The sequence below is a fragment of the Oryzias melastigma genome, linkage group LG23 (genome assembly GCF_002922805.2).
Source record: "Oryzias melastigma strain HK-1 linkage group LG23, ASM292280v2, whole genome shotgun sequence".
Lineage (NCBI taxonomy): Eukaryota > Metazoa > Chordata > Actinopteri > Beloniformes > Adrianichthyidae > Oryzias > Oryzias melastigma.
The window spans coordinates 15500454-15515747 of NC_050534.1; the positions used below are offsets into that span (position 1 = coordinate 15500454).

At 37.0% G+C, this 15294-nt stretch overlaps 1 protein-coding gene across 1 annotated transcript in view; it reads left to right on the forward strand.

Moving 5' to 3' along the window:
• The window catches only part of apaf1 (apoptotic peptidase activating factor 1), a 45175-nt gene that overhangs the window by 16418 nt on the left and 13463 nt on the right, over window positions 1-15294 (forward strand). The window contains exons 22-26 of the mRNA XM_024290801.2: window positions 3058-3183; window positions 5585-5716; window positions 5793-5918; window positions 8462-8587; window positions 11283-11429. Coding sequence (XP_024146569.1) covers window positions 3058-3183; window positions 5585-5716; window positions 5793-5918; window positions 8462-8587; window positions 11283-11429 — 657 coding nt within the window. The remainder of the gene's footprint in view (window positions 1-3057; window positions 3184-5584; window positions 5717-5792; window positions 5919-8461; window positions 8588-11282; window positions 11430-15294) is intronic.

Consider the following 15294-nt stretch of genomic DNA (forward strand, 5'->3'; position numbering starts at 1 on the left):
CGGAAACATGATTTCTTATGGCCTACGGCAGTCCTGGATTGCAATAGTTTTTGCAATTCTTCTTTCTTACAGACAATTTTTAGCGAACATTCTGGATTGTTCCCCTCCCCCGATGGCTTCTCCCTACCCCTCCATTTTTAGGGACATTTGAAGCTGTAATAGTGTCCAAAATAATTTTTTTTAAAGAGGTAGCCATAGTCTTCTTGATACACAATGCGCTGTGCCACGAAAGAGAAACGCATTTCTTCTTTAGTTTAGTTTACATTTAAATTTAAGTTATGACTTTTTGTTTTAGCATGACTTTTTTTTAAAGTTATGAAATCGATGTTACGTATTTTCCAAGCTCTGGTAGCTAGGAATTAACGTAGATGACCAGCGACTTGATGATGTCATCGAGGATTTAGCAACGTCCGAATTGGAAGACATTAATTTTCTGGAACTCTCTGATTGGAGGGCCAAATGTACCCTCCCCCCCTCACGGCTTCTCCAAACAGAGAAGTCGTGGGGGGAGGGGAAGAACACGCATTTACCTAAAAACTCCCCAAATTTTGCACACTGAAAAAAGTACAAAAGCTTTGTAATTTGTTGCATTTAAAACTATTAGTTTTTATCAAACTAAAATTTTCAGTTGACTGCTTACGCAACTTAAACATTTGTTTTGATAAAATCTAATATTTCTAATTACAGAACTTTTATTAAATAATCCAATGTTACAGCTTGTACAGTGCGTAAACCTGGTACGAATTTTGGGCATTCCTATGGACCACAAAGAAATACTTCAAAATCCACAAACAAAACCAAAACATATGAGTCGGATATTAAAAAAAAGATTTTTAAATGATTAAAAACTTATGGCTTGGCGGCCATTTTGTGCCAAAGTGTGAATTTTGATATTTTTGCAAAATATGTAAAGAAAAAAAAAATGTGTTGAAACGATCTTTACAGAATTTCACATTCACCCACAACCAAAGTATAGTTGACCTTTGACCTTAAAAAGAGGCTGACATCTTGAATTTTACCAAAAAAGAAAAATTACCGTTTGGCCACCTATAAATTTAAACTCCTCCAATGAATTTCGATCTATAACCTCCTATATAACTCCTTGAGCAGCATTGGTAAGCTACTTGGGCTAATTAAAAAAAAAAAAATGTAGATTTTAATCTGCGTTAGCGGAGCAAGCTAGCACAAGTGGCATTTCCCAGTTGTTCACACTTTTTTTTACCAGAGTATTATGAAAATTGAATACATGAATCCCTGGCTCAAGATAAACAAAACGATATGACATGTGATATGACCATATTAGGGATGTGGTTGTGGTTAACAAAAGGCATCGGTTGCCAAGGAAATCCAAAATTAAAGTTTTGCAGACTCTTCGAAAAATTGCATAGACCTGTTCGGCACCCCCAGGAGGCCAAAAAATAAAATGGTTGCTATGGAGATAAAAATTACAGAAAAGCCGCTATTTGGAACTTTCCATGTTAAGCTCTGACCAGGGTGGCAGATGCAAAGGATGAGGAGAGGTCAAAGGCGAGCAGATTCAATTTATAATTTTTCTTGTACAAACCTAACCAGTGTATCACTTAAAAAAAAATCCTTTAAAAACTGTGGATGCTTTGCTTTGTTTTTTTTTTTTTTCATTTAATCTAACCCCTTTGGTGAGACTCATTTTGCTACTTTAGGTAATGAATTTTTGATTAGGTCTGGAGTGAATAAGATATTAACAGGAAATGTGTGGAAGGAGGGCTGTGGGAGGAAATGGAGCAAAGGTCCAGTCAGTGGAGGATTGAACTGGAGACTCAGAAGATCAGTGTCCATATGGTGGGCTTCAAGGCATCGGCTGTCGAGCTACATCTTTTATCCAACTGCAGTATGTCAGTGTTTAAGATGAAGCAAAAAAACTGGTGTTTTTCTTGGAGTTTTCTCCACTTGAGTTCACTCTTTTGAGTATTTTATCAATAATTTTCACCTTACATTTCCAATACTAGCTAAAAAAAAAAAAATTTAAGTTTTGCACAAAGAACAAGAGCTTCAACCAACAAAACAACATTGAATTGGAAAACTAAACCCCCTAATAATAGGTTTAAAAATTCTTAAAATTGGAATTAGCAAAAAAAAAAAAATAAACAAATAAAAAAAATTAATTGTGGTAAGAAAGACATTTTTACTAAGAATTCTTATTTTAAGAAAAAAATTCTCACTAAGACACATTTCCTAAACTGAGATTATTTTGTTATTGAAAACTTTTTTGATAAGATTAAAAGACTATTTTTCTTGAAACACAAATCGTTTTATTTATTTTTTTACTTTTTTAGGATTACATTTTTGCTTTGTCAAAAAAGGAAACTTAAAAAATAAAAGAACCCTGAACATATTTTTGTTAATGCAGCTATTTTTAAAATGTATTTTAACATGTTTCTGTGGTAAAATTATTAGAGGACACTATTTCTCACATAAAAATATTCCTTTTTTATAAGATGTATGTTTTAACCCCTTCATGCTATATGTTGCTAATTTCTTGCACACCATTTAATCCAGGACTCTGCTTAATTTAGCATATTCTAAAATTTCAAGTAATTTTTTTTCCCCTAAAATTTGAAGTAAATAAAATATATTTTTTATGGTTACTAACTGGTGCACACCAGTTACTGTCTGGTAAACAAGTTAGTACCAGAATTCTTTTTATCTTACATTTTTAGAAGACAATACATTTTTTTTACTTTATTTTTTATACTTATTATCTGTAATGTATTGTCCACAGCCCCCAAGCCAAAAATTCTTTAAAATTTTAAACATTTTCTCTAAATATGCCAAAAAAATTGCCAATAAGGCAAGAACATTTTTTTTTTTTTTTAGAAAAGAATTCTGGTCACCAAGACATGTTTTCTCAAACTATGATTATTTTGCTATTAGAAAAGCTATCTTGATATTTTTTTCTTGCAAAACAGAAAATAAGACAATTTTGCTAAATTGAAATTAATCTAAAACTTGAAAAAATCAATAATTCCTTAATTTCCTGACTTTTTTGCGTCTTTGCTTTAATTTTTTTCGTCCTTCCAGGTGTTGGAGGTGCCCTCTGGAAAGCCTCTAGCCACCCTGTTGGGTCACACCAAGACGGTGCTTCACTGCCAGTTCACCCACAACGGCCAAACGCTCATCACATCATCTGAGGACTCCACCATAAGGGTGGGAAAAACCGCCCTTATAACCTTTCTGCCTCCGTGCATTCGTTTGTCCTCGTCATCATCCGTCCATCCCCTCTGTTTCCCCTTTAATTCATGGCGTCTAATTTCACTCGCTCCTCCAACCCGTTTTTCTTGTGTTATTGATTATTTTTCCCTTCTGTCCCCATTCTTCACCTTCAGTAAAATACCTGCCGCAGTGAATCATTCCCCCTCTCAGTGGTTTTGGGTCTCGGTGGTGCTTTTACCTGCCTAACTTGTTACTCTGCCAGCTTCTCTGTCAGCCTCTTCACCTCTCCATTCGTCATCCCTCTCTCCTCTGTCTCGTCACCTTCCTTTCCCCCTTTTTCTCTTCCTGGCTGCAGCCGTCTGGATGGCTCTTATATTTTCTTTGTTGACCACATGCAGCCAGCTATGCGTGTGTGTTAATACAGCGCGTGCGTGTAAGCATCAAACCGTTCCGCTCCGTCGAGCCCACAATTCATGCTCTGCTGCTTCCCCTCTCAGCTCTTTCTTCTTCTTCTTCTTCTCCGTCTCTTATTTTGCCCACAGACCGGTCCACTGCAGCATTTCCTGCAGCTCATTCTGCATTCATGCGGCTGCTGCCTTCAGCATCCGTCCAGATTCCTGCTGTTGGCCGTGTGCTCGTGTGAAATGAAAGCAAGCGCGTGTTTGCATGTTTACATGCAGAGTGAATGACACTGATGGTACTTGGTGATGGATTCTAACCTTGGCAGCAGCGACAGGGGAAAAGGTGCAGTGTTGCACAAAGAGCTGTGATTGATACATGATGCTCTTTGTCCTTCACTCATCTTTGAAATGAGGATGCATTCTTGTTTCTACAGCGGCATGAACCAATCATGAGCAGACAGAATTTGAAGCACAAAAGGGAAGTTAATTATAAAAATAAAGTAGATTTGTCCTTTCAAGTTTCCCCTAAAGTTTAGACTTAGAGGTGTATTTATTTTGGTGTACAGCTTGAGTTTTGTAATAAATCAAGTACATTTCCATTTTCCCTGATCTTCCCTCCTGGTCATCAGAGTGCCAGAAGCAGCATTTATAATAGAAATAAAAAGCAAAAACAGCTAAAACACAACAATGACCATAAAACACTTGATTTATTTCTTCTTGTTTGAAATTTAAACCATTTCTACTGCTAAGTGGATCCTTAAAATTTTGAATGATAGTTATAAAGATCCACAGATCTTTATAAAATGTGACTACATGAAAGTGTAGTTGATAACTGCTTGAAATAAATAAGAGTTATTTATAATAAGTTCACAAAAAGAAGATTGAATGAAATCCCAAAAGGACTTTTTTTGTTGTCACATTCCACTAGCGATTGCAAAAAGTCTCACTCCGAAGATCTATTTTAAAAGCATTCCAACTATTTTTTAAACTATCATTTTACTGTTTTTTCTTTTTTATGCCAAAATATATATAAAAAAAAAACATGTTGTTTTCTAGGACATAGTTTCTGCAGAGCAGCAGGAGTTCATTAGAATGGAGCGTGTGGCCTGTTGATTGTAGATTTTACGCAATGCAGCACTTTTACGTCTACTCCTAAGTCGCTGCGATTCGAATAAAGAAATATTTAGAAATATAACTTTAAGCTTTATTTTCTTCACATATTTTCTCCATCCTCAAAAATACCACAGGAACATGTTAAAAACACAGAAAACACTATTTTTGATGGAATCGATCCTGTCCTGTTTTTTTTTTTATAGTTTTAGGATTAACTGTCGACCTCAAGCTCTCATTAATAAAAGTCTTAAATTTAAGTTATATATAAATATTAATATAAAGTATATTTGCTAAATTTAAGTTCTATTTAAATAGCTTAGACCAACTCCATCGCACAGGATAAACATTTATTGAACACACTTAAACTAACGTTTTAAAACTTTAAAACCGTAACTTTTAACATAACTATGAATAATAAAAAGGCAGGGATATTTTAGACAACATCAAAATTTTACGGTCCATAAAAATATATTTTGTCAAAATTTTACAAGTTAGAATTTCTTTTTTTTTAAACTTTAGATTTTCACAAATTTTGTCCTTTTTTGATAAATAGGTGAAAGTTTTTGAGTTATCAGCCTCCTGACTACCCAATAAAAAAATGTTTTGTTCCGTCATAGTTTTTTTAAATCCACCAAAAACTATAATTCCTAGAGCCCCACCCCTTCACATTTGGTATCATTGGAAAGCTTCAAATGTTTTTTGTTAGACACTAAAATGAGTTTACTCTGTAGTATGAAGAGGTTTGGAAAAGTCTTCTACAGAGGACATGTTTGCATTGCTGGTAGTCAGGAAGTTAGATGAATTTTCGAACATCCCATGATTCCACTGTCTGGATATCCAACATGAAGCTCTGTTCTACAAATGTCTGCTTCTGTCTTCAGGTGTGGAAGTGGCCGTCGGGCGAGTGTCAAGTCCTTCAGGGCCACAAAGAGCAAGTCAGATGCTTCGCTCTGCTCTCCTCGTCTTCCAACGACTCCAGACTGCTGTCCTGGTCTTTCGACGGGACCGTCAAGGTGAAAGTCGCTCCCCGCCTGCACTTTGAGAAGCTGTGTGAAAGAAGCTATTAAGTCATCCTCCTGTGCTCCTCAGGTGTGGAACACGGAAAGCGGACAGAAGCTGCAGGACGTCGACGCTCACCAGGGAGCCATCCTGTCCTGTCATGTCTCACCAGATGGAAGACTCTTCGCCACCTCCTCTGCAGACAAGACCGCTAAGGTTCCACACATGAAATGAGACGCATCTGTTTGTGCCTGAAGTGCCAGCATGACCTTTTTACACATCAGCGTTTTGTCTCAAAGTGATGGCAAACAGCACAGACTCAGGGGTGCGTGGAAATGCCGGAAACCTGCGGCCGAATGTTTTTCGAGTAAGAAGGGGAAAAAGATGTGAAGACAGTCATGTGCAGATGTGGGCCGCGGGTCAGTCCATCCTCCTACGTAGATGAGACTCACGTACGGCTGTCCAAGCATCACCGCAGGCAGGCTGCCCACGAACCGACCCACCTCCCGACTCCGTCCAACTTCTGCCAGCTTCACCATCGCCGCTGTGCTCGACTTTGGCCCGACTTTCAGCGTAGCAGTTTTCATCATCGCATCAAGGATGAACAGAAAGACCCGATGGGACTGTTCATTCCTTGACATCCGCTTGTTTTCGGCTTCGTTTTGGCGAAGGTTGTTTGTTCAGAGCTATATTTGCACGGCTCTGTCTGTCATTTGGTCATTAGTGACTATTGGCGCTTCATGTTAGAACATGGATTCAAAGTCCTTTAATCTGGCGTTTGTTGAAAAGCCCACAAAGAGCCTCCAAGTTTCACATGGGACTTTTGATTTGGGCGCCGTCCAACCTGGCGTAAGTCAGTGAATTGTTGCGCGTTTTATGAACCTGGCAACAATCATAATTGAGGTGTGTGGTTTTGGTGTGCAGCCAGCTTGTCCTTGCTCTCTGGACTGAATCGGGGCTCTGCTGACAAAAAACTCCCACAATTCCCTGCTTCCATCTTTGAAGAGTTTAAACCGAAAAGCTTGACCATGAATCTCTTTGTGGAAAAAAGAAAAAAGTGCTCATTTTTGTTCTTTTTTTGTCCTCGCTGCCCCCTTTTTCCTCCCGACCTTCAGCTGACTCGAGCTTTGTTTTCAGACAAAGTCAGTCAACTGCCAAGAGAAAAGTCTAATTATGAGTCGTGTTATATTCTGGGCGACATGCGATCCGAGCAGCACGGGACGCAGAAAGCGGGGATCAGTGGATTAGGAAGCGTGAGCGACTGAGTGACACAAATGAACTGTAATATCTGTGCATGTGGGACGCCAGTGCGTCCTTGTAAAATCAATTATGAATTTTGACTCTTATTATGGGAGCAGACACAGCTGTATTGATTTTTATAATAAGTGTAGACGGCTCACATCTTGTGAATTTTAATTTTGCTGCTTTGTGTTGCAAAAATCTGTTGCTTGGTCTGCGTCTTGAAGGGTTCCCGTCAAAGAATTTCAGTTGCGTTAAAGACCCATTCCGATGAAAATTAGGCTTTTAACATGTTCTTGTTGCTTTATTCTCAAGATGGAGGACAAATGTTGCGAAAATTAAGCTTAAAATTGCATTTTTGTGTATTTCTTTATTCAAACTGTTGGGAATCAGGAGCAGAAAAAAATTGATGTTTTTATTTGTGAAAATATCGATTCAGTTAAATATCGCGATACTTGCATAGATTTAAACTGCTGCCAAGGCGATATTTAATTAATTATCTAAATGCAAATTTAAATTACTATGAATAAAAACAGGCAGGAATATATTATTCCAGAATAAATGAACTTCAACCTTAAATAACTTTTAAAATTTTACACTCCGTAAAAATATATTTTGTCAAAATTGTACAAGTTAGAAATAAGGGCAAGATAACATCTGGTCATTAATAAAAATAAAATAAAAGGATCTGGAGGGCCGGATATAATTACCGGCCTTGACTTTGACACGTGCGCTAGGTGGACCATGAGGTTCGACGCTCCACTAATTTGTTTTCCTCGTCTGAGCTGCCATCTGGCCCCTATTTTTTTTTTTTTATTTTAAACTGTTTTCCCGTGATAATGCGATCTACTATCTCATTATCACGAGAAAACAAAATTAATTTTTTCGTGATGACGAGAAAACGAAGAATATACTGTTGCGTCCCTCTCACTGAAACACTGCAATGTGACATAAACAATGTCCAGATCAGTCATTCAGGCCGTCTACATGGTTAAAGCATGATACATGAGAGAGACAGGCGTGTTACTCAGGACTTAGTCTTTTATTATAATAAAAAAACCTGTTTTCTCGTGATCATGACAAGAGAAAACTGGCAAAAAAATGTGGAGTATGGCGTTTTTGGCTTCTGAACAAAACTTTACAGTGGGATAGCCTAAATATTGCTCGCCATTTTGGTTACACCAGTAAGGTTGGGGCTTTTAAGCTAGCGGGAGAGCATGTAAACAAAGAGCTCTCAGTTATGGGTGACGAGAAGGGGGGCGTGATTGCTCCTCACTAACCCCACAAACAGACGTACACAAACTGTGTCCTAGAAAACAACAGAAGTTTTTTTTATTTTAGTTAGAAACGATAATTAAAATACCACCGGGAACGATTTTACAATAGATCAAAAGATTATTGGAATGTGACTTTAAATGCAAAAAAAATACTGATTTTTTAAATTTCCATTTTTATTATTAGCTTACTGATTTTTTATTTTTTGTTCTTTTTTTGTTGCATGAACTCATAATTGCCTTCAGTTGTGGCACTGCGAGGCCTGGCAGTGGGCCTTCACCCTGACGGGGCACCGGGAATGCGTCCGAAGCTGCAGATTCTCATGGGACAGCGAATGCCTCGCGACAGGAGACGACAATGGAGAGATCCGGGTGTGTATCGCTTCAGTCATAATCATTTTCATATTAGCAAGAAGAATTCCAGTAAGCTAAACCCAACACGGGGAAATAAAGACACTAGACGGGGGAGCTTTTTTATAATTTGCGAGTTGATTTCTTCAAACGTCTCTCATCCGAATTCATCAAAAATGCCTCAAACCATCCATTTTGCCAGGCAACATTCAAAAAAATAATTACTGCCGACAACATTTATTTCCTGAAATCGTTCCCTAATTGCATGTCATCACTCATTTAGGGAAAGTGCTTACTAATACATCATGATTACTTCGGTGCACAGAGGAGGGGTGAGATGAAAGAGAGGAGGCGGGGCTTCTTCCCGGGAGGTGGTGGAGTGTGAGAGGTTGGGCTGAAAAGAGTGGGAAAAGGAGGAGACGGGAAAAAGGGAGGACTTTTTGGTGCCAGATTGAGCGACTGAGGGGCTTCAGCAAAAGGCTTAATGAAAGTTTGATTGAGAACCAGAGAGTAACGCTCGCCATTCAACCGAAAAAAAAAAAAAAAGTGTCGCAGCAGCAAAGCCCTCGGATGGTGGATGGGGAGATGACTAAAAAAAATACTGGCTAAATCCATCAGTTCCAATTACATAAACTATATTGAAATTTCACCTCGTCTCTATGGAAACAAACGTGAGTCAGGCATACCAAAGAACAAATATAGCTGTCGGTGTTGTGTGTCATTGTCAGATATACATGGCAGTTGCATAACAGCTGCAAACGCAAAAGTAGAAATTCAGGAGTCATTTTTTCTGCCATTTTTCATATTTTTTCACTTTAAAAGGTGAAAAGAAAAGTTTTTGGCCATGAAGGGCGTAGGCTCAAAAAGTCATGAGGGTAATGGATTCAATGCTTTCTGGAATACTTGCTTTATTGCTGATGTTGAAGCTTTGTAACTGCGTCAGCAACAACAGAGGACATCACACACTTTATTTGTGACTTTTTTCACTTTGTTTAAATTCTGCTTAAAAGTATAAAAGAATAAACCGTTGACTGTAAATGATCACTGAGTGACCCCTCCCCCACAAGAGGACCCTTCCCCCACTAGAGGACCCCTCCCCCACAAGAGGACCCTTCCCCCACTAGAGGACGCAGCGTCCAGAACCGAAAGTTCCCCCTATATCGCTTGAAAAAAAAACTTTATTTAAATTAGCAACCCCTAACAGTTACATTTTTGTGTTCTAAGCTTTAATACAGTTTTCTACAATTCTCAACCCTTTTTAGTTACAGTAAGTTGTATGATTTCCGTTTCTGCCCAATGATGTCAGCCGCCATCTTGTCTGCACCCAGGTCCCTCTCTTTCCCCCTCATGTTCCAAACAGGAAGTACCTGCTGGCTTCAAGAAAGCAAAATCCTATCAACTTCTGTAGAGAAATAAACAGCTGTTGGTCATTGTATTTGTCAGAATAAATCCTAATTTTTTTTCATTCTATTTTATCGTAGTGTGAGTTATTCAACTTATAAACTGGTCAATCAGAATCCTCAATAAAAGTGCGTGGTTTCACATTGAACGTTTGAAACATTTTATTGACCGATTCCCCAGAACACACTTTCGAGTGGTAGGGGTGTGGCCTTTCACAAGCTCGCTCCTGATTGGCGAGAGTGGTTGCCACAGAAACGGTGACTCAGACCGATTTGGACCAACCCTACTTACTGCTCCAACATAGTGGCGTCATATTGTGAAAAAATGTCAGCTGACGACTTTGTTTCGCTGGAGCCAGAAGTGGGTGACGTCACACTCACTCCATCCAGTTCTTATATACAGTCAATGGATAATGATAATAAGAAAAAAAGTACATTTTAGCTTTGTAAAGTTATTTTTTTAAACAGGAAAAACAAACATTAAAAATAAAAATTGGATAAAATAGTCCACAAAAGGGAGGAGTATCTATCCCAAGACCTGCTCTGGCTGCATTTTATGCACATACACAACCTAAATTATTGAATATTATTTTGCTAAAAAAACAGACTTTAAAAATGAAAGAATATATTGGACATGAAATTTGCTGACATCTAAAGGATGGGGTCACGTTTTGAATGAATGTGAAAGTTTGCAACATAGACAGTGATAAATGGAGTTGAACTATAATGAAACTCAGAATCCCTGCAGTTCAGAAAATTTGGTGGCAAAGTGAAAAGTAAGTGACCATAACATTTGCATTTAAAGGTTCATTTTTTTTCTTCTTGAATTTTCTTGTGGAAGTTTCAGATACAGACTTGTTTTTAACTGCTAACAAGAAATTTTCAACCACTGTCACTCCTCAACTGAAGTGTTTTTGTCCCCCATTAAACTCTTTTGTTTCTTCTCTTTGGTAGTTTCTGTTCAAAATTGTGTAAAATATAGATGTGTTGAATATAAAATGGAGTTTTGATGTTTAATCCTGCTTGTTTGTTTATTTTTGGGGGAAGAACTTGTGTTTTATATTCGCCCTTCTACCTCATTACAACTCACTGTGCTCGATTTAGTTTGTAGTCTGTGCAGCTCTTGGATTTTGAACCTTTTCTTCATTGTATTCACAATTGTTTTATAACAAAAAAAAAAATCCTTTAATCCTAGTTATAAAGCAATTTCGTATAAATTTGCAAATTACTCACACTGTTTAGCTTCAGCGGGCTGGATATTATGCATGGTGTCTTTATAAAATAATTCATATTGTGTGATTTGTTGTTGACCACAGCTCTGGAATGTCAATGACGGTTCGCTTCTGCGGGTTTGTTCCCGGGAAGTGAAGGACAGCACGGACTCCTTCCATGGAGGCTGGGTGACTGATCTGCACTTCTCTCCAGACAGCTCTCTTCTGGTCTCAGCTGGAGGCTATATCAAGGTAAAGTTAAAAATACTTGAAATTCCGGGTTACTCTGAGTTTATCTTGTATAGAGCCACTTTGGGGACAGTAAGAATGGAGGATTTAGCCGACAGCAAACAGAATTCTGGTTATTCTGAGTAAATCGGGACCAGTTTAGGGTCCCATGACTTTTTTATGGCTAATAAAAATTTTATATAATTATTATAATTAATATAAGGACTCATTAGACTTCAAATCTTATACATAATTTGGGTCTTGGATTATAAATAAATGTCCCTTTTGTTCAAATGTTTCGCACAATGAATGGATATTACTAGTGGCTATCTGATTTTAAAAATAAAATTATTCATGAGGTGAATAAGAAAAATAAACTGAGATTAGCGTTTGGTACAAACAAATTCAGAAACGACCACAAATAATTTCCTCTGAAAGAATAAAGTTCACAATTTTAGTCTAGAACTTCAAGACAAATGAACAACAAAAAAAGCATAGTTTTTTTTTATAAATTGCATCAGTTTATATAATTACATGTTTACCATTTTTATAAAATTAAAGATTAAAAGATAATTGATTTGTCTGAATAGGTAAAGAAAAAGGCCAGATTTCATGTTTTATTGTTGCAAAGCTTTAGGTTTTCATCAAAGTGGTGTACCCCAGGAGAAATATCAATGTCACCTTGTGGTGTGACTGGAAAATGGCGAGCCAGGATGTTATTACCTTTACTTTACAGTGGATGGGGTCACAGAGCGGACAGCCTCAGCTGGGCTCTGGACGCTCATTTGATGAGCAGTGATGTCTTTCTGCAGGGAGAGCTCTCCTGATCGATGAGGATTTTTGCCTCCTCGCACCCCGTGTGGGGTGTTGGAGTGTGTGCAAAGGTGTGTGCGTGCTCGCTTTTGTCTTACAGCCGAGTACAGGATGATATAGATGGTTCTTTGATACGTCTTTGTTATTGAGGCTTTTCATACGCGGCAGCAACAACAAAAAAACAACTAGGAAATAGATTTTGGCTCAAAGAAATTTTTGTTTTTACAAAAAAAATACAAGCTATGATGACAGGACATTTTAAAAATAATTTAACCCAAAAAAAAGCTTCAATAAAAACGTTTACTCCATTTTAATTGATTAAATACATCTTTTTAGTTGCCGCTAGTAGGTTATGGTGTTTTTATGTGAGCTTCCAACAGCACAAATGTTGCTGCCATAATGCAAACTATCAATCATTTAAACTAACAACATAAATGTGAATTTAAAAAAAAATTGAAAAACAATCGATAATTCATTAATAATATAAATAAACTCCCCATAACGTTCACCGGGGTATGTCTGAACCAGAGGTCTGCAACCTGTTGCTATGGAGCCATTGTGGCTCTTTGGGCTTTAAAGAAAAATTAAAATACAACTTTACTTATATAGCACTTATCCTGCTAAAGAGCTCCTCAAAGTGCTTTACATAATTAACTAAATATAATGCAATACCTGCAATAATGCAAGAATGAATGCTGTAAGCTGAATGTGGCCGCTCAAGATACTAAAGCTAATAGCTGATAATGATGAAACTAATAGCTAAAAATGCTGAAGCTGATGGCTGGAAAAGCTGAAGCTGATTGCTTGCTAAAATATTAGCTAAATGCCAAAAATTACTGAAAAATATGTAATTTAGCCAAAACAGTTAGCATATTGCTAAATTATTAGCTGAACTCCAAATTAGCCTAAAAAAACTGAAAACATGTCTAATTTAGCCAAACAGCAAGCATGTTGCTGAAATAATAGCTTGCTTAAATGTCAAATTAGCCTAAAATACCAGATTAGTTACCAAATTAGCCAAAAAAGCTATAATTTTGCTAAAATATTTGCTATACTCCAAATAAGTCTGAAAACATAAGTTTAGTGTAGCCAAACAGCTAGCATGCAACTGAAGTAAAAGCTAGCCTAAATGCCAGATTAGCCTAAAATTCCTGATTAGTTGCAATTAGTAATCAAATTATAAAAAAGCTAGCATTTAGCTAAAATATTAGCTAAATTCCAAACTAGCTTTATAAATCTCAGTGAATGTCATAATGCTAAAATAACATTTACATGCAAAAATACTTTTAAAAGAATGCAGCAGATGCCAAAATTAGCCAAAACAGCTAGCATGTAGCTAAAATATTAGCCAAAAGAGCCCAAAAAATTTCAGTTTATGCTAGACTATCCCTTAAAGCTAGCATGTTGCTAAAATATTAGAAAAACTCAAAATTAGCCTTAAAAAACTGAAAACATGTCAAGTGTAGCCTAACAGCTAACATGTAACTGAAGTAAAAGCTAGCCTAAATGCCAAATTAGCCTAAAATACCTGATAAGTTGCGATTAGTTACCAAATCATCCAAAAAAGCTAGCATTCAGCTAAAATATTGGCTAAATTCCAAAATTGCCTTATAAATTTCAGTAAATGTCATAATGCTAAAATAACATTTACATGCAAAAATACTTAAAAAAATGGAGCAGATGCCAAAATTAGCCAAAACAGCTAGCATGTAGCTAAAATATTAGCCAAAAGAGCGTGTTAGAAGGCCACACCCCTTCCACTAAAAGCGAGTTTTGGAGAATCTGTCAGACGGATGATGGGAAGGGGGCGGGCTTAGAGGCAAAGTCCTAATAAACTACTGCCGCTCTTCAGAAACTATATTCTAGAAAAAATCAGATTTATTGATTTTTGGCTAAAATCAGCATAATCATAATTAAATAAAACACTGGAAATACTTTGAAAATAGATCATTGGAGTGGGACTTTTTTGTCTGCTTGTTGCTTAAATTTAAACGTGTGTCCTTTCACAAAAGAGAGTCCTAATTTACTCCACTACTTCATTTCATAGCGTTCCCTCCTCATCCGTACGGCGCTCTGACTTGATGGATTAGCATGTGGATGCGAGGAGAGGTGATGGAATATTCTGTCAGGCAGTTATGAGACCCTCCTGCCTGTCACAGTAATTACCCCCACGGATCGTGTTGGCTCCTGTGACGGATGATTTAATCCACGAGGGAAACGATCACAAATATAATCTGACTGTCTATCTTTTTTAATAATTATTGTTGCTGTCTTCACGAAAATTCGCGTTCTAACAAACGGCTCTAAAGTTATTAGAGCGTCGACACTTTTCATGGTCTTAAACCTCCGTTTTATGTCTTTATTGTTGGGTTTATGACAAATAAAAAGAATAGAAAACGTGATGTTTTTTTTCCTGTAATTATTTGCTTGGCGAGAACATTTGGCAGCCATCAGGATGTCCTCATACGGCTGTTTGGTTTGCATTTATCCTCAGCTGCTGTACGGGAGAGATTTTCATTATGGGGGATCAGAGGGATTGACTAAGATGTGCGTGTGGCTCATAGATGTTCACTGATATTGAAGTTTGGCCTGGATACCATAACAGCTTTAAATAACTGCTTATCTTGGAGAAAGGGATGAGTATGGATTGGTAGGAGATGGACATGTTGACTTTTTATGGCAAAAAATCCTTAAATTTATAATCTTTGGCTGAAAAATGAGTGCAGATTAATGTACAAATACATGCTTTGACGCTTAGAGTTGTGATTAAAATGATCAATGAGAAGAAAATTCTCTTTCGACTTGTTTGAAACGGGTCTTGAATGATTTTAGATTTTTTGTTTTTATAAGGAGTGTAATGGTTCACAGATAATCCATGGAAAAAATGCATATTCAGCATTCTTTTCTCTCAGATTGTGTAGATTTGGTGTCCAGACATGTAAATATTATCAGAATCTGCATGTTTTTACATTTGTATGTCCAAAATTAAAAAATAGTGTATATTTATGCTTTGAAGTACTTTATATAAGTTTTCTCAAATATATGTTTTAAAACTTCTCAGAAAAAAGTAATTTTA